The 20,213-nt window shown below is 40.1% G+C and overlaps 1 protein-coding gene across 6 annotated transcripts in view; it reads left to right on the plus strand.

The window, feature by feature from the left end:
- myo16 (myosin XVI) overlaps positions 1-20,213 on the plus strand; it is a 109,957-nt gene that overhangs the window by 26,913 nt on the left and 62,831 nt on the right. For all 6 annotated transcript variants that reach the window (XR_013502680.1, XM_078262087.1, XM_078262089.1 and 3 more), the window contains exons 3-5: positions 10,550-10,620; positions 12,054-12,197; positions 18,427-18,535. Coding sequence is in view for 5 of the 6 variants with exons in the window: in XM_078262087.1 (XP_078118213.1) it covers positions 10,550-10,620; positions 12,054-12,197; positions 18,427-18,535 (324 nt within the window). In the remaining variant the exon portion in view is untranslated. The remainder of the gene's footprint in view (positions 1-10,549; positions 10,621-12,053; positions 12,198-18,426; positions 18,536-20,213) is intronic.

Raw genomic sequence — 20,213 nt, forward strand, 5'->3', positions numbered from 1 at the left:
TCAGCCATTGTGTTTCACACAAATGGGAGCTTGCTTATTCAGGGTGTAGTTTGTACTTGAATGATTTTTGTTTTCTATAAATGCATATGACATTGAATATAATGATTGCACTGGAGCATTTATCCACTTGGCAAAAGGACAATGAGAGCTTTTCTCAGGTACACCGTAAATCATATCTCTCCTTGGGCTTCGGCTCTAAGCAGGACTGCAGCTTGCTTTTCTCCCGGTAAAGACAGACTGTACTCTGTTTTTGTGAAATCAGTCAATGAACACGTACGATTCAAGAGGTTCTCACACTATACTCTAAAGCACATTGATTTTTTTTGTCCGACCTCACTGTCTTTCTTTTTGGATATGCCAGTCATTTGCCAGTCGTTTACCCAGCTGTCCGGGTGTATCTGTGTCAGTCCTACCAGCAGTCTTTGCAGGTCACTGTGTTAATCACTGCTCTCTGGCTGCCAATAAGGTTCAGCTGGGGTCTTTGGGAGCAGCTGGTGTGCCATTGCAACAGCCAGACTGAAACCAAGGTCCCTTGGCTTGGCATTAATCAGATCTGCTACCCCTCTGCCTCATGCCTATCCCAGACAGGGGCCATTGCACTGAACTGGTACCAGGCTAAACGTTTGCATTGCTATGGCAAGGCCTTCTGACAGCAGTACCTGCAAGAGTGACAGACTCACTTCTAACAGACTCCTTGAGTCAAGGGACTGACTGCTTGAAAGCTTTATGATCCATTCATGTTACCCTGTGTTGGCCTGTTTTGTTCTTCTGTCTGTATTGTAGGGGTGGGGGATAAAATCGATACAGCATAGTATCGCGATATTTTTCGTGGCAATGCTGTATCGCTACACGGACACCAAGTATCTTTTTTATTGATCTAAACAATCAGCTGCCGTGACAAAGGTACGTTTTTGTCAGATGACAAAAATGCTTGTGCATAAAATTAAAGTGAGATCAACAAACAGAAATGTATCTCTTTAGATAAAACAGATGTTGACAAAGTTTTCCTTTTGGGGAAATAATTTGAAGTTGGCAAAAAGGAAATAAATTGCAATATATTGCAGAATATTGCAATATTTTTAAAATCACTAATGATGATCATAAAATCATCATTAGTGAGATGACTTTAGATTCATAGAAATTCAGTCTGCTGACAAGCCAGCCAGATAGTCAGAGATATCACACACACACACACAGTCACACAAGGATTTATTTTCTTATCAGTTGTTTTGTACAGGGAACAAGATGAAGGGAATGAGATAAAGAGAAGCAGGATGGAGAACAAAGGAAAGGTTAAAACATGGGGGGGGGATGAAAAATTGGAAAGCCAAAGAAATTGAAAAGCAGCCGAAAAGAAAAACTGAAACCGAAAAAAGGTTAGGGAGGATATTGTCGGGTTAAGGTAAAAAAGCTACCAGGAACACACAGCTTATAGGGGCATACTATATCTCCTCCCCATTCTGCATTTCTATCTGTCACATGCAAACATCTGGCTCACTTGCGTTTTGGCATTTGGTGAAATTGCTTTTCCCAAACCAATGTTTTAACTTCATCAAAGCAAGGCACGTGGAACTGCAGCAGCTGTTGCCTTGTAGCCATGAAACTGACAATCTATTTTTATTTCTTCCGTCTTCCCCTTTTAACAGAATAATGATATTAAATATGACATTTTGGTGTCTGTGGTTCTAACTGAGATGATGATTCCTGCCAAAAAAAAAAAACACTGTGAGAAATGTTCAGAGTTGATGTAAATTATTTATATAACGCTAGTCTAGAGTCTAAAGGGGACTGTGACATCACATTATCTCTGGAAAGTACTTGTGATGCCACTTGTATGGTTTAAAACCCCATCTTGTAACAACTGTACAGGTTAAACACCAACAGCATGTGTCAATCGCATTTAACCCTCATCTAGTATGCCATATGACCAGCTTGGATTTGCATCCTAGCTACCTCTAATGCATTTATTACATTTTAGATGTATAACATCTGTTAAATCGTCAGACACTGCTGTACTTGTTTGGTTTCAGTGTTATAATGGTTTATTTCTGTGTAGTCATGTATGTGTGTGCATGTGCATATGTGGTTTGTGGGTTTCTTTAAGCCACAATTGCGATTCGACTCTTGAGCATCCGTCAGACCTACCATTATTGATCAGTGTGTATAGAGCCATCCTGCGGGCACAGCACAGGGACTCACAGACTCCACTCGGTTCTCCGTAGTGAGGAAGTGAAGCAAGCAGAGGTAATAATTTATAGGAAATAGCTTTTAGTTTTGTGTGGTGTTTTGGAGCACTGCTTTTAGACACAATTCATAAAACTGAATCATAACATTGCTCAAATAAGAACATCATGCGCACCATAGTGTTCCACAATGTTCAGCCATTTTTTTGTTGATGCGGTCCCCACCTCCATATCAGTGCAGCAAAGATTCTTAACAAAAAGAGTAAATCAAATGACTTCTACGACAAGGTGGCACTAGTGCTCATAGTTCTCCTTAGTCCACAGTATTGAAGCAATTTTAAATGGTCATAGATAGATGATATGTTGTGTGTCTTTCAAAGGAGGTTATATTCTCTAGACATGTTCTCTTGTAATTGTAATGGGTGTGCTGGATGGCACCACAGCTGAAGTTGAAAATCAATGTTCCATCCAGAGTGGCTGTGATATTTGCACTGTGATGGGATACTCCAGACATTTAGCTAGTCTTTTATTTATCAGTCAGCTTGCCATAAGCACCACACATCGATCCAACAATCACAAACACCGCCAGCGACTTCAGATACATATGTGTAAAATTTCCCCAGATGACAAAATACAAAGCAGACAGGGAGGAGGAAAGATGGAGAAATCGGTGAATATGGATGTTAGAGGAATTTGAGATTTCTCTGCAATAGAGCATGGTGGGATTAAAGGCACGTCAAACGTCTTTCCTGGTTTTTGACAGAACGGGGCCTAGGCCCACAGAGATGGTAGAGAAAAATGTCATGATATATTTTACTGGAATCCAATTTAAAACCTTAACACTCAGTCTGATACAGCAGGGATCCCTTTAATGCCAACTGCATCATCAGGCAGCATATTGAAACTTTTCACTGGCAGTGGTGTTTGTCTGAGCTTCTAATATTAAACCATTGGTTCACTTGATGACTCATCACAGTGTACCTTTTTATATGAGAGGGAGCAAAATATGTAAGAGAGCATGGAAAATAACATAACTCATTTTCTCACAGAGGTCTACACTGCTTAGTTTGAAGTTAAAAAAACAATTTAGATATGTTCCTTTTATGTTTGCGTATTTCAATTAAAACCCAGAGGGAAGAGAAGTGTGTCAAGACACTTATTTCCCAGATATTGTCAGCACAGAAAATGGATTAAAACACATTCACAGTGTTTCCCTCTACTGTGTCTACACAAACAAGCAATGGCATTTTCCTAGTCTGTATGCTGGAGAAAGAGCAATTCCAGCAATGAGATATCCACCAGGTTACACAATGATTGATAGCCTGAAAGGAACACAACAGCTACAGTACCACAATATAATGTATCATGAGTACAAATGGTTTTATTGATCATAAAGGCTGTTTACACAACGCTTTCTGAAAGGGTTTTGCAGACTAGTCCTTGAAATACTTTGGCAAATGTTTGTTCACACCTTGGTGTGTTTGCTGTAAATGTATGGCAATGTTGCAGGGACTGAAAATGTATAAAATCATATCATTTCTCCACAAGTGGGCAGGACACGCCTGTTCCATCTTACAGAACTCATCGTCTGATAATCTACATTTAGAGTTAGGCATTATTGGAAAACTGTACAAGTGCCTTTTTTCATCAGGATCGAAAACATGGGAAAATGTCAAAGCTCATTTCAGAAACATGGGGCAGTGAAGTGAGATGGTGCCTCTTGAGACTATGACTGTGTGATAAGGACCAAAGAGACAAGAGTATTTATAAGGGTGATGGATTTGAACATAATCTCATATGGGGCTGCCAAGGAATGCTGCTGTACATGGGGAGAATATGTCTGGTCGTTAGATGAAGAAAATTGGCAATACTGCTCTAAGTAGCATACTATGGAGGATACATTACAGGGATTTTACTAAATTCATTCATTTGAGCCAGATAATCAAAAAGAGGCTGAAAAGTACATGTAATCTTGTATTGTATCTACAGAGCATGCTCATTCAGCATCATTTCTACTTCAACAAGTTCGACAACGAATCATTTTGTTATCACTTACATGTGGGGGTTTGTTTATTATTTCTTAGCATAGGAGGAAAGTATATCTTAATGCTCCTTTTCCCAAGAGAGGAGAAGTGCTAATGTTTTTTTAACTGTCAAGTGTACTGTAATTTAATGTGTAGGCAAGAGATCCTGAAGAGCTGTACTCAGGTGTTACACAAACACAAAGACAGGTTAAGGGCAAAATATCTATCAGTCTGAATGACAGCATAGATTTTGAGGTTAGCAGGTGAGTTGTCAGAAGTACTGAAAACTAGCTGAGCCCTGAGGGAAACACAATTGATTGGGATGCAGTTTGGGACATCATTTTCCACTGTTCCAAGAACCCAAATCACCAGTATATCCACTTCAACATATGTCATAGCACATATTGTCAATGATTATTCTACTTTTGATATATTGTGTAATCTGTTGTACTTGAATAGATATAGAATATGCACTGGCAATGTACTTGCACTGACTCTCTTGCACTATGACACCATTGCACCTTTCTGCATTTTTTCCACACCGCTCCTTTAAACATGCTACAATCTAACTTTACTGTAAGGGCACACTATTGATATCTTCCTTTGTATTTTTGTAGTATGTATGTGTGCGTGGATGTCATATGTCTGTGTGCCTATGTGTATGTATGATGTGTATAAGCTATTGGACACCTTAATTTCCTTCTGGATAAATAAAGTATCTATCCATCCATCCATCCATCCATCCATCCATCCATCCATCCATCCATCCATCCATCCATCCATCCATCCATCCTTCCTTCCTTCCTTCCTTCCTCAGAAGAGATACGTCTCTAAAGCCATTCCCACTCCATATTGTACCTTCTGTCAACCTGAACAAACAGGAACTTTTCTGCATATGGTCTGGAGTGTGAACAGGTGCATGAGTTCTGGCATAAAACAGTAGCAGTATTATCTGATGTGATAGGATGTCCAATTCCTACTGACCCGATTGTTTTGTTACTTAATGACGACTCTAAATTACACCTGCTTGAGAGACAGAGGAAAGTTTGGCTAGCCGCCTCAACTGCAACCAAGAAAATGATAGTTCAGCGCTGGCTCCCTCACTCGCCTTGTATAAAACAATGGTTGGCGTATTTTCTGGACATAGTTATGCTTGAGCTCTCTACAGAAAGGATTAACAAAGCCAAAACATCAACTATCAGCCTATGGGAAAGCACAGCAGCACAAATATCAGACCTAATGACCTCAGCCCCACAAGAACTAGAGGAGAGTGATAGGCAAGGTGTGATTTCTGTTTTAATGACGTTTTTCCACTACATGGTACCTACTCGACTCAGCTCGACTCTACTCGCCTTTTTTGGTTTGAAAAAAAGTCCCTGGTACCTGCCAACAGGTACTTTTTTTAGTATCACCTCCGTCGAGGTTCCAAGCGAGCTGAGGCGATACCAAAAGGTGACGTGAAAACCTGCAGACTACTGATTGGTCGGAGAGAATCGTCACTAATCACTGTGCCATCATTGCTAGCAACAGACGGGGGGTGTCTGAACAAACCCACCATTTTTAAATAGTTTAGCCAGCTGTGTTTTTTTTGCTGCCTCCAGGTTCTTTTGAAACAAAATTTGTCTTCTGGCTGTGGCAACAGCTACATGCCGAGAATCAAAAACAACACACATTGGACGTTCTGTGTGTGTGTGTCGCGGCAGTTTCCTGTGGCGTCGCTATGACGACCAGCCACGCTCACCTCACGCATGAGGTGGTACTAAATCTACAATGGAAAAAGGAGGACGGGGCACCGCGGCCGAGCCGAGCTGAGTCGAGCAGGTACCATGTAGTGGAAAAACGCCGTTTGTTTGTTTTGTTTTCCTTGAGACTGCAGAGGGTGGGGGGTGGGAGAGGGTTTTTATGTAATTTATGTTTTTCTGTTTTGTACACCATTTGACACTAACTGTCATACATTGTGGAACTTATTCTGTATGTCTGAATGATATAAATGGTGCTAATAAAAAAAGAAGTACTGAAAACTACTCAATCACCTTCTATATTTCTGTCCGTCCCATTCTTGTGAACATGATATCTCAGGAACCCCTGGAGGAAATTTCTTTGTTAAAATTTGGCACAAATGTTGCATGGACTAAGTGATTTTGGAGGTCAAGGTCACTGTGACCTCACGTCTGTCCCATTCTCATGAATATATTATATTATATTTAGGGCTGTCAATCTATTAAAAAATGTAATCTAATTAATTACATATTCTGTGATTAATTAATCGAAATTAATCGCATACATAATTAACGGTGCCTGAACCGATACTTTTTAAGAAAGTAAAAAAAGAAAAGAAAAAAAAAGGGTACTAAGCAACAGTTGGTGGCATTAAAGAATGGCTTGTTTATTGCTAAGGCCATATGGTCAAAATTAAATGATTTAATAATAATGTATAACAATAACTTATTTCACTAGTAAATTGCTGTTGAACGACAAAAACAACAAACAGATAGGAAAAGGACATTTACAATAACTTCAAATGCACCACGAGGCTGTAGTTTACCAGTTTCATTGAATGCACCGGCTGTGTAGTTTCTCCGACGGCAGCTGCAGATTGTTACATACCGGTGTTGAATCCTCTACAGTAAAACACAGTCACACTTTACACCGTTTAGCGTTAGCTGTCAGCATTTTAACCGTGTTTAATCCAGCTACTAGCTAGCGGTAGGCTAACGTTAGCTGCTGTTGAGTATTGTGTTAACTAGCGTCACGTGCAGCGGTGTTTGTGTTTCCTGTAACGTCTGTATGCAAACGTCAATGTGGAATCGATTAATCTGCGTTAATTTTTTTATTTTGACAGCCCTAATTATATTATATATATAATATTTCATTAACGCCTTGAGGTGAATTCCTACACTATTTTTGACATATTTCACATTAGCTCGGACACTGAATTGGTGACACTAATCTTGAAACTGTGGTAATGGTATAGATCTTCTGTGATGCCGGGCTGAAGATGTGTGTGAGGCATCATAGGCACGTTTGGCCAGAAAATACACTTAATATCGTTTATTAAATTCCTTTAATGTCTTCACGATATATATTATTTGAGTCTGCACAGACATGGATATAAACTGCCACTTAATCGGTTGGCATACATCCGCAAGGCAGTAATTCTAGTTTTACATGGTTTGAGCTGCAGTTCCTGATGCATGTCGATCAATACACATTATTTGGGTTTCTCTCTCTCATCGTCACCTCGCTCTCTCGCTTCCACTCTGCTACCAGTTCCTAGCTGGTTGCCATAGAAACTACACATACGTCTTGAACAGCTGTTTTGCAATTTTCCACAAAATGACAACCGACTTTGCTTTGCGCCCATACTCCATTCCCCTGTCAGCAGCATTCTGATAGAGGGGTAACACACACACACACACACACACACACACACACACACACACACACACACACACAAGACCAAAGCTTGAGGTCAGCATATTGTATAATCACCAACTGACATAAAGATTTAACATATTAGCTTCAGTTGAATTTTGGAGTGTATTTTTGATGGATTTTGTCTTCCATCTCTTCCACCTTAGGAAGGGATCTCTTGATGGCCAGTATGACCAGAGGAAATTATTACATCAAGTAAAACCTGTTTTACTGTTCATATGGACTACTGAATATTACTTTAAGACACACATGAAAAAATATGTGATTGAACCAATCCATTTAAGTTGCACTAATCTTAAATGAAAGATTGAAATGTTTACCTAATATAGCTGGCAACCTCTCTACTAATGCAAAAGGCAAATAGACTTGTGCTTCACACACAAACAGCGGTTGGTTTTGATGAATCTGCCAATGATACAACAGTACTATTGATTCCCAATGGCCATATCTCCAGACAAACACTTAGCTTTTTTTCCTCTAACTGCCTGATGGTCAGTATGTGGTTCTTGACCTTTGACCTCTCTTTAGACACATTCAATAATGTGCCATAAAACTCAGGTAGGTTCTTCTATCAAAGACTAACACTAACATTATAGTTATAGTCATCATTGTATACATATTTTTGTTAAGAAGCATGTGATCATGTGCTTAAAAATCGCTGCTCCACATTCACTAATGAGCGGCCCTGTGATATACTGTATGATAGAAAGGAACAAGAGCATTATCTATTCCCTGGTGACGACTTTAGTGCTAGATAAATCTTAATTGGTGGTTTACAGCCTGAGCCCCTACAGTATGTTGAGGAGACGAGGGATAATTGTGCTGATTGACTGAAAGGTTGGCCAGTTTGTTTCTCAACAACCATTTAAAGGCCATTAAGCACTGAAGGCCATTAGAAGAGTGGAGAGATGTCTGTGCATAGCATGTGTTTGGCCTGTTTGGTATGTGTGCATGTGCTTGTCAAATGATTAGTCAACTAACTGATTAGTCAACAGACAGATAATTAACTGATGACAGTATTGCTAATTGATAAATGTTTAAGTAATTAATACATTCAATATAGTAATTCAGTAATTATATAAAAATACCAAACATTTGCTCATTACAGCTTCTTGCTTTCCCGTATTAAATACTTTTCAATATTTGGCTGTTTCTTAGTAGGGTTGCAATTCACAATTATTTACATTATAGATTCATGTTGATAGTTTTTTATTTTTTTATTAAGGAATTAATTGTTTAATTTACAAAATGTCGAAAAATAGTGAAACCCTTCCATCACAGGTTCCAAGAGTGCAAGATGATGCTGTAAAATTGCTTGTTTTGTGTCGACAAACCCATTACATTGACTCTCATATAAAAGAAATATGAGAAGAGAAAAGCATGCCCTCACATTTAACCCTTGTGTTGTCCTTTGGGTTACCGGGACCCGGAGGACAACATAAGGGTTAACTATATACGTTTATTAATTAACAAATAATTGAAATAAAAAATGTATTGATTTATTATCTTTCGATCACCTAGGGTGTACTCACACTTGGCCCAGTTAAACACTATTAAATGGGAATTGTAGTCGGCAAGTCCCGCAATGTAATGACGTAAGCGCGCTCTGGCCCTGATTGTTTTATTGCAGTGTGATCATACTGTTTAACCAACACCTTCCTAGGACAGTTTCAACAAAACTGATTTGCAGATGTGTTGTATAAGACTTCATTAGTTCTAGGTGTATCTAGGTGTATTATGCTCATGCTAGCAGCAATTACTAAACATCTGTAGGATCAGACAGAAGCAGAGTTTGGTAAATAGGGTAAACAGCTGTAACAGCTGCTTGTTAATAAAGGTTAACGAGTCATAGATAGAGAAATACATGTTTAGTAATTATTGAGACTGTCAAAGAGTGTGTTCATTTAAATATATGCTTTTGAGGTCATTATTTTTGTTGCATTGCATACTATTGAAAATGTGCTCCAGTTATTTAAATACCCTATATACAGTACATTTAACAACAAATAAATGATCTATTACTACTAATTAATTAATACAAATGAATGCTAATGAATTAGTAGTGGTAGTATGTTCAGATAAGCACAGGATTAATAACCAGCATCAACTGTTTTGGAAACATGCTTGCTGTATTCGTGTTTGGCTGAGTGGGTTTGATGAGGTTATTTAAGCATGTCTTTCAACATGATGACCTTGTAAGTGAAATGAACTCATGGGGGTCATCAACAGGGTGCAATTTTCACCACTGAATAACCATGGTTACTGTCCTCAGAGCCATTTGCGTTGCTTAAAGACTCCAGTGTTTGTGTGTGTATTTAGTGTTTGTGTGTGTGGTGGGGTTGCGTGACAGTCGTGGCTGTTTTGCTGGCAGAAGGTCTTCCAGAGTTCAGTCATTATCCATCTAGTGCTATCAGTGTCAGTGAAATCACAAATGTCCAAACCACAGCACTCCACCTCCCTCTCTCTTCGCCCTCTCTTGTTTGTCCATCCTGCTCTATTTATCTGTCACACACTCCAGTACACACAGACGTCATTCTTTGTACATTTTGAATGAATAATATATTAGTGGTATAGTAAAATCCCTGCGACCTTGTTTGGCTTACGACTGTCTGCTCATTTGTTTATGGCTGACTGCGTGAACTTGTTTTTTAGTAGATCTGTGTCAGTGTGTGAGTGGGTTGTGTGGCTCAAGGAGCTGTGAACAAGGAGCTACCAAACACACGCAACCTAAACACTGATCCACGTTGACGTGGCAACGACAGTCAAAGGACACTGGACACATTGGTTTTGATTGTGTGTGTGTGTGTGTGTGTGTGTGTGTGTGTGTGTGTGTCCTCAGTACATGCCCTAAGCACCCTGTCCTCACACACAGCAGGTGTTAACATATGGATGTGTGTTGTTTTGCAGTGTTGCGCCTCCTGAAAGACGGAGCAGACCCCAACACTCCCATTTCTTCTGGGGGATCCATGCTACACCTGGTAAGGTACACCTGTAAGACACGTGCAGGTTTTTGACAATTATAAGAGACATTCTACTGCCTTACATTTATTCCCTGGAGTTAACCCCAAATTTAACCATAACTGATACATTCCTAAACCTTACCTAAATCTAAGCCTAATTGTAACCTTAACCAACAAAAATCAATCTTGACCTTAAATGAAATGATTGTTTTGTGTGAATGGCTTTTGTCCCCACAGCATGCATAATAAAAGTACAGACAGACAGTCACACACACATACTACGCAAAGGTGGAAAATGTAATACAAGTAGAAACACATCAACATTAGTTTTACCACAAATTGTACTTAAGGAGAGTACTTAATAGGGGTGCACGATTCAGAAAATGTCACGATTCATTTCAATATTGATTTTCAGACTCAAGATTTGTTTAAAAATCAATTTTCGATTCAAAAACGATTCACAGTATGTAAATGTAGTTACTTTTCCCATGTGATTGCAGTAGACATATTATTTATTTATTTTTTATTAAAAAATATGAATAGATTTTTGGAATTCTATGAATCGATTTTGAATCGGTAGAGCTTGAATCGCGATTTGAATGTGAATCGATTTTTTTTGCACACCCCTAGTACTTAATGCTCGAAAATCTAAATTATGGTGCAGCAACATTCAATTTCAATTTGTGCGACGCTTTTATCCACCTCCTATTAAGATTTGGTAATGATAAAATCTAAATGTATTGGTATTGGTAAATGTAGTTTGTATTAAGATATCAATAAATATTGTGATATAGTAAATTAAATACCTGATAAATCAAGGATCTTCAATCAAATTACACATTTATTTGTATTACACACAACACAAAATTATTGTCCCCTGGTTTCCTCACATCGAACATTTTTGTTCTTTTGAATAAGGGATTATACAATCTGTACTCATGTTTTCAATACCCGATTACAGTTTTGCTTTTTCAACTGTCTATGCATGCAGATGTGTCCATGTATATCCACATGTGCAGTATGGTTTTTGTTTTCATTGTCAAAAATGTTGAAGCTGGTCCACCTGCCCAACGACACTCCCAACTAGACACTGGTATCTACACTACCCCTATACATTTGGCTATACATTCTGAATCTTTCTCTCTCCAGGTGATCAAAACTGCAGAAAATTAAACTGGAAAATATCAATTTATTAAGAAAATGCTGCAGCAGAAACTCAGGGGTGTTGTCCTCTAATATGATGGAGTCCCAGTAACCGTTCTCCATGCCTTTTTATCCTTTAGCATTTTACCCCTGTGGCAATACAATAATGTAATTGTTACCACATTTTCCACATATAATTATTATACACTGAACCACTCATGTGTACTGTTTATAGTAAGCAGTGTTTCAGGAAATGTACATTTCTGAAAACCAATAAAAAGGAAATCTCCTGTGTTTGCATTCTGCAGTGTGCTCGCCATGACAATCTGTTTGCAGCAGAACTTCTGATTGAACGAGGCCTGAATGTCAACCTGCAGGACGAAGACCTTTGGACAGCTCTGCATGTAGCGTGTGTGTGTGACCATGCAGACGTGGTGCTGCTGCTGCTGCTGGTAAGAAACACACTGAGCAAACATGAACATGCGGTATATTGAGGGGAATGACCCAAATTCTCACACACATATGCATGGGCACACATTTTGTAATTTAGTGATTTTCTTGTTGATCCTTGCAATTCTAAGCTACAAATTAGATTAGTGTTTTGGGACCCATTCTATACTAGCTCCATGTTTTGAATCAGCTTTGAACCAGTGGCTGTATACGCATTAGTCATCCAGAATTGTTTTGTCCAAGTGAAGCGTCCCTTTATTGATGAGGGGTTTTGGATTACTGAGGGTCTGAAACACCAATTTATATTCTCTCCCAGACCCGGCAGAATCACAGAAAATTAGAATATTTAGAATATGGGCATTAGCATGATATCAAAGAGAGAGCCCACTCTGTGGAGGATGTTTCCAGCTCTTGTTGGGTCTGTCTTGACAAGAGCTGTGGTTGTACTGATTAGGTCCATAACCAGAGCAGGGCCAGCTGCAGGGGGAGGGCATGCACAGCTAGCCCATTCACTCAGCCAGCTGGGTCTGTTCTGCTGGTGTTGATTAGACCCAGGGAGGGTTAACTGCAGTCTGGAGCTCCATAGAATCCAGTACAGCCTGGTTCTGCTGATTGGGTCCTGAGTGATTGCTGACTGTCTGTCTGCGGGGCAGGAAAGAGATGTTCCTGAGAGGAATGGATATGTTTGAAGAGCTGCCAGGCAAGGGGTGTGCAGAGTGGATCTGTCAGCCTGTATCGACTGCATGACTGTTAGTTCATGTGTATGTTGAGTGTTTGCACATTTGCGTGCGTTTAATTTCCCTGGAAGCAAAGATTCCCACTCGCTGCCTAGTTTATTGAGCAGGGTGTGATATAGACACGTCAAATTCATTTTGGAAGAGAGCAGGGAGTAAATAAAGAGAGAAGAAGACAATTTCCAAGAAATAAAAAAAAAAACAGATTCAACACTTTGAAAAGTTTAAACATTTTCCAGCTTACTCTATCAACACCAACATATGTCTTCAGCTCTCACAGCTTGAGTGTCTTGATAGTAAGTGCTTATTTATTTGACTGCATATACTTACACAAACTGCATGCGTGTGCCCTTGTGCATGCACATGTGATTTTGACAGTTTGTGGTTGTGAGGAGACTAGCCAAGTAAGATAGGAGACTTGAAATGTATTAATTTCCAACATAATGCACATTTGCATGAACTGTTTTTTTTTTTTCTTTAAGTTAGGATAAGCACTTTGAGTTTCTTTTCCTGGTACAATCAGCAGAAAAGACCAATGCTCTTCCTGTCGAGGGGTGAAAATAGCTTCAGTCAAGCCATATTTCCAATAGAGATGCAATTTCCTTCTCTTGTATCCATTCATTTTGACACCCATCTCCTCCACCACAGACCCTTACAGTGCCCAGCCATTCTGCTGTGTTCTCTAGCTGCAGCCTTATCAGAGCTGTAAGTAAGAGATCTTCCCTTCAAATATAATGGGCATTTTAATGAGTAGTGGAACAGTGGTCTCGCCACAGGAGCTTGACTGGCAGTTTTATCTTTGATTGGCACAGGAAGGAATAGTGCTGTTAATAAATACTAATCTATTGTGTCCTACTCCTCCATCTCTTCCTGTATTTCCCCTCCCCTCGTCCTCTGCTTCTCTGTCCTTGATTTGCTGTCTCTAGTTCCTTCATTGAAAAGCAGAGAGGTTTTCGCTGACAGAGATGTTACCAAGCTTGTCTTGTGGGGAAAGGGGGGGAGAGGGGGTTGATGAGAAGCCTGGGTACATTGTCGCTTTGTGTCCGGATTGGCAGTGATGCTAATTCTCTTATCGCCTGCCTCCAAACAGCAGGAGAGCAGTAAGCCATTTCTAAACTGTCTCATTCCAAACCCATCTCCAAATACTACCCTAAAGCTATTCCCAGCTCCAGCTCTGGTTAATGTTGGTCATTGAGACCCTAGCGTGATTAACTGGCAGTTCAGAAGTACAGTGCGTTGTCTCTTATCAAATGTAAACATGTCAGGTATTTATTTTTAGTCTTCATGAATGATTCCACAAAAATAGTACGGTGTTAGTGTGATGTTTAATTGTGAAAACAGTCTAATTATCAAACAACTAGATCAACCGCTTTACCTTTTCATATAAATTTCAACTTAGTCCAGTGTAGTTAGTCTTGGCTCATACACACACATGCATCAGGATGCCTCAACAGAGGCTCTTGATTTCCATGTGTTACATCTTTGCTGGCCTTCTATTCATAGCCACAGAGTGGCTTAATTATGTCTTCCTAATTTCATTTCTTATGAAACTATGAAAAGATGTGGTCAGTGGTTAGACTTGCCTTAATTCTGCTTCAGTTTCTCCTTGAGATATAGTACACATTGTTGGAAATATGGACTCTTGAAGAACATAAAAATGAGTCTGCTGTCTGAAAATGTTTAGCACCAATGCACTTCAACTGTTTTTTTGTTTGTTTTTTTTTTAATAAAAAATTGATCTTTTCTCCTTTTCTTCTCTGTCATATCATAGTTCTCTCGCTTTCAGACGCTAAACTTACGCCAGGGAAGATGTAGCAATGCAATAATTCCATCCCTGGGAGATAGGTTCCGTTCCAAAATGTTATTTCTCATCTTGCAGTTCAAACCCAGTGGGGTTACAGTTGTAGATGTGAAACACTTTCCATGCTTGTAAATGATGAATTTAAAATTTCTGAACTTTGAGTCCTTTGAAGTCAAACGATTAAAAGCAAGCTGCAAGCCCCAGGCTGCACTGAACTCCACTTCACACCAGTTGAATTTTCTGTTGAAAATGTAGCCCTCTCTCCTCTAGACATGACAGTGGTTCATCAAGCAGTTGTTGCACATTCCTATGGTCTATAATGGCATGTATAACTGCTTTAATTGAAGTCCCAATGTCACGGGGGAAAATAGCGAGGCTTGGACCCAAACGCAGAATACAGAATTTATTACCAAAACTACAACAAAAAGTAATACCAAAAAGCAAGCAGGCCAGAAGAAAGACCACAGGAGCACGACACAAACAGGCACGACAAAACACGACACCACAGTCCAAGACAGCACAGAACAGAAACGGCACAATGATCCGACAAGACACCAAGGAAACGCAGAGACTAAATCCAAGAGGTAACGAGGAAACGAGAGACAGGTGACACAAGGGCTAGGAACAGGTGTAACACATCAGGGCAGGGCAGACAATTACAAAAACAAAACAAAAGACAGGAAGTAATACGAGGCATAACTAGGGAGAAAACAGATACTACAAAATAAAACAGGAAACACTACAACAGACACTTACAATCGTGACACCCAAACCTTCAAAGTAAAAGAAAATGAATAGAAGATGTTTAAATATTTTCATAATTTCTAGTAAAAAAAGAGAAAACTGTTTGTTGATTTTGATCAAAGCCCTCAGCTTTAGTGTGATTAAGTTGCAATATAGTATGTTGTCTTATCCTTGCATTAGTAGCTGCGTTATGGTCATTGCGAAAGAACAACAAGAAGTGCTTTATGGTGATTTAGAAAAAGTGAGATGATTGTTGTTTTTCCCACAGACTTTTGTTTACAACACTGCTGCATGGTGTATTACAGATAAGCAGATGTGTGCAATCAGTTGAGAATGATAAGGCCATTGCTCAGTTGTTTCTTCTAATTCTTATTTGGTACATTTCTTTGTCACAGCTCCTTGATAATGAAGTCTGATGTTCCATGACACTGGATTACATTTTTTAGGAAAAGTAGTACTACTACTTATTTTGAACCTTCATACACATTCAATTTTAGATGGGAGAGTTAAATCTATCTCTAAAAAAACAGTATAGATTTAAAGAAATACAAAATGGGAACTCTTTGCTTTGGATGATTTTTATTGGGCTGTGATAGTGTCACTGCCACCTGCACTGCCCCACGGAAAGCTTTCAGCACATATCTGCTAGTTGTTATTGATTATGTGGCAGTCACTGCATATTACAACTGCCATTATGAACCACAGGCAGCGTATAACCGATAACTCCAGGACGTCCAAGATGGATTCATCATATTGTGGCGAGGAGCGCGTCGGGGTCAGAAGTCAACTTGTCAACCCCTCGCAGCCTGCGTGGCTGCATGCCAGCGCAGACTTGTTTATATCTGTCAGCACTTATCATTTGAGCTCAGACACGTGATTAATGTCTCTGGTTGAATGGCTCGCACATCATGCTTCCTTCACATTAATCTGTGTCTGCTGGTCTTGGACTTGGACTTTGTATGCCACCAAAAGGAACTTCAGATAAATTATTTCTGTAGTGACCCTTTTTGTTATTGTTGTCAAATTGTGTACAACAAGGCTCAGGAGGGCAAGTACAGCATTTTTACAGTTAACACATTTTTCACGATACAAGTATAAAGTGATACAAGTATTTATGTTGTTTATTGGCTTGCGATTGTTTTAAAGGACCAATTATTACGTCCTAGTGTAAAATGTGACTGTTTTCATTTGTACAGAACAATTCTTAAAAACACCTCATACATTTCAAGGTTTGTCCAGCTGTGAGGGAAGGCGGTCAGTGGTAAGAGTGGCCTCCTGACAGACAGAGCAAGATATATCTGTCTGTCAGCAGATATCTTCATCCAGCCAGCTGCCAGACCCCTATTGGCTTTTACTGGACCATGAAGTGAATTGTCTGGGTTAGCACACCCCTTAACTACCCACTATGCAGCACACACACTCACAATAACACAAACTCACATGTTAGCAGAGGCACCCTGATTAGAGCTGTCAGGTTTATGAGGACGTTGATTACCGTTTGGGGGCGAAGCACAAATTTAAGGAATATAGATGGAGCAGTCCAAATTTGACATTAGAAGCTAAGGAAGGGATGGGGGACGGAGTGTATGTGTGTTTTTCAGGGTAGAGGTGGGTAGAGGGGGCATAATAATATCCACTCTCTCTGACTCACTCATCTCATCTCTTGCATTTCAAGCTGTGCTAGACGTTGCGATAAGGTTTCTTGTTTTCTCATGAATAGTCACGAAGCAGCAGCTGATTTTTTTTTTTTTTATGTTAATTAATTATCTTTGTTAACCCCTAACTAACCCTCATAACTGAGCTAAAACAGCTCCCACTAGAACACACATATGGATGCACAATGAAACTGCAAAGCTCACCACAATATTATCTTCTGATAACTGGAATTGACAGCCTTGTGCTGCCTTTATCGCACTGTAATTGCTCTGCGTTTCTTAAAAGAAATATCTGCAAAACATCTTTCATAACTGTCTGATTTATAAATCAATTAAGAATTGCAAGTTTGCACTGAGGGTTTCAGGCTCCTTGTGGTTTTTAGAGCACTAAGGTTAACAACTCTTGTGTTGTTCTGTCAGCTGGCTCCCTTCTTGCATTTTCAGCCCTTACCCTCCCTTTTTTCCCTTTTCCCTACCCCTTCCCTCTAAGTCTGCCTAAGGACTAGGTCATAAATCTCTTTGCCGCACTGCAACTTGGTCGTTAGAATTCTATTAGCTGTAAATATTCAATAAGCATCCTCACTTAGAGTCCCCTGTGTCTGTTATCAGACCTGGTCCAGCTTCGATCGTTACACCAGCTTGTCTTTTATGGTTAACTCAAACAACAGGAAGCGATTTATGGCTGGATGCTGACAATTGCCACTTGAAAGGATGTATGTGACTTTTAGTACCCAACCCCGAAGAGGGGATGATAAAAATAAAAAAGGACAGAAGGAAGTCCACATCAGTATATATTGCATGGCTTATACACATTTCTGCTCTACTGGTAAAGCATTGCAGTGTTTTTACAAATGAGTGCAGTAGAGTTTCTCCAAAGAGAAACAATCAATCATAACCATATTGTGATGACTGTGCTGTTGTCAGAGAGTAACCGTCATTGAAAGAGCCCGAGGGAATGCATCCCATGTTATCTCATGCTATAACAGAAGACTGCTCTGGCTGGGTCCTTGAGCAAACACACATTAATCTTGTCACACACGCTCACCCCCGATGAACCCAGGTAACGATAACCTACTTCCTCGCTCTTTACTGCCCCCACCCCCCCATGCAGTTATTTAATGAGTTCTTTAATTCACTGTATTGTCTGTTAATGTCTCCATGGTTCTTCTCAGGTATATGCCTCTGGGAAGCCAAGATAATTGCGCTCACTTTATCATCGATTCAAGTCTGATGAATTACCCCGGCTAAAACTCAGTTTGTACGTGTCTTCTCTCTTCCTCTCCCCTGCGCGTGGAAGGCCGGGGTGAATGTTTTGCTGCAGGACGTCAACGGAAACATTCCTCTGGACTACGCCTCTGAGGGAACTGAGACCAGCTACATCCTCCGAAAACACCTGGAGGAAAATGGTAAATCTCTGCGCTCCTCTCATTTGTTTTGCGTTGCACTGTGGAGAGTAAGACAGAGAGGTAACATTAACATTTCACAGTTTCATTCATCATGAGCTTCGTCAACAGTTTCATTCAGTGAAATACGGTGGCTTATTTCCATGGTATTACTGCCCTTTCAGAAAGGAAATAAATGAAGCGTAGTGAGAAAAAGTAAATATGTCATTTTCTTTATTCAGGATTTAAAGGTGTAATGTTAATGGTTAATTTGTTATGCTCGCAGTTAAACAGGGTTTTCTGTGTGTGTGTATCATGTAAAAGGTTAAGTACACCCACAGGCCTAATGATGGTGGATTGTGATTGGAGCACTGGTCTCCCACAGAGAAAGGAGAAGGTCAACACAAGAGCTGCGAATAACAGAGATAAAAGCACAAGAGAGTTGGAGGCACACAGAGACAAACGTGGTGGAGGCACAGGCATAGAATGACAGAGGGAGAGGCAGGGAAAAGTGCCAGAGAAATACAGAGAGACATGCAGAGAAAGAACTCACGCTGACAAAGCTAGACCGAAAAAGATACAGACAATGAGGGTCTTCCCTCATCCATCTGCCATTGGCCACGAGATCACATGACAAATGCAAGCTTCTGACTGCAGACAGCTAACTCATCGAAGCTCTGACCACCCTACACACACACACACACACACACACACACACAAACGCACACACTGACTCCCCAGCCACTGAATTTTTTTTAGACTTTTCTCTGCTTCTATCTGCCAGCCCCCGTGGAGATCTCTCCCTCCTGCCTATTGTCAGCTCCCCAGATAACCCCCCCCCCCCCTCCCCCTCCTCCCTCCCTCTCTCCCATCATCACACTGGGTTTTGCTGCCATGGAACACACTCTTACTCACACAGGCTCACTCTACCTCTGTTGCTATAGCAACTTGCCTGTACACTCTCTATCCCCATCAAGTTTGTGTGTTTGCGGGAAAAAGACTGACCACGTGTCTCTACTTCAGGGAGAAGTAGAAATTTAGTTTTTTCTTGTTGTTGTAGCCGAGTCACTCGTGTATAATGTTATACTGGATTCCTCTGAGTATTGACACTGTAGAGAATACGATTTATCTTCTTTTATGGCAATGTTCCTATGAACATGTTTTCAAAAGCTGCACCCCCTGTGACTCTCATTTATTTGCAAAGACAAACTTATTGATTAGCTAATCCAACCAGTTTACTTGGAAAAGTCTCATTAGTTATCCAAGTGAAATATAGATTGATTGATAATCAATCCATGCTATTGCAGCAGCCAAGTCAGATCCACTGTGTGTATATTAGATTATGGAGCAGTGCATTGATCTTCATAGTCTGGGATAGATGCCCTTGTGCAGGCCCAGGAGACGGGCTGCAGCGGCCTTGAACCCTTGAGGTCAGGGACTGGAGATCTGTATTGGATGACCTTAAGATTTTATTGAAGTGTCATCAACATCATGATTACTTTTGGTCACTTGATCTGCCATGCTTTGGTTTTAGCATGAGAGGGTTTCCTGTGTTCCGTCGGTTTGTGTCTGTCAGTGCTGTACACGCAGCCAGCATCCTCCCTAAAATCGCATACTTTAGTTCTGTTGTAATTCAGCACTGACACTGCACAACCTCTATCAGAGGACATTGTGCTGAACTCAAACCAAATCCTGTTGAAAA

This window comes from Sander vitreus, chromosome 11, assembly GCF_031162955.1.
Source record: "Sander vitreus isolate 19-12246 chromosome 11, sanVit1, whole genome shotgun sequence".
Classification (NCBI taxonomy): domain Eukaryota; kingdom Metazoa; phylum Chordata; class Actinopteri; order Perciformes; family Percidae; genus Sander; species Sander vitreus.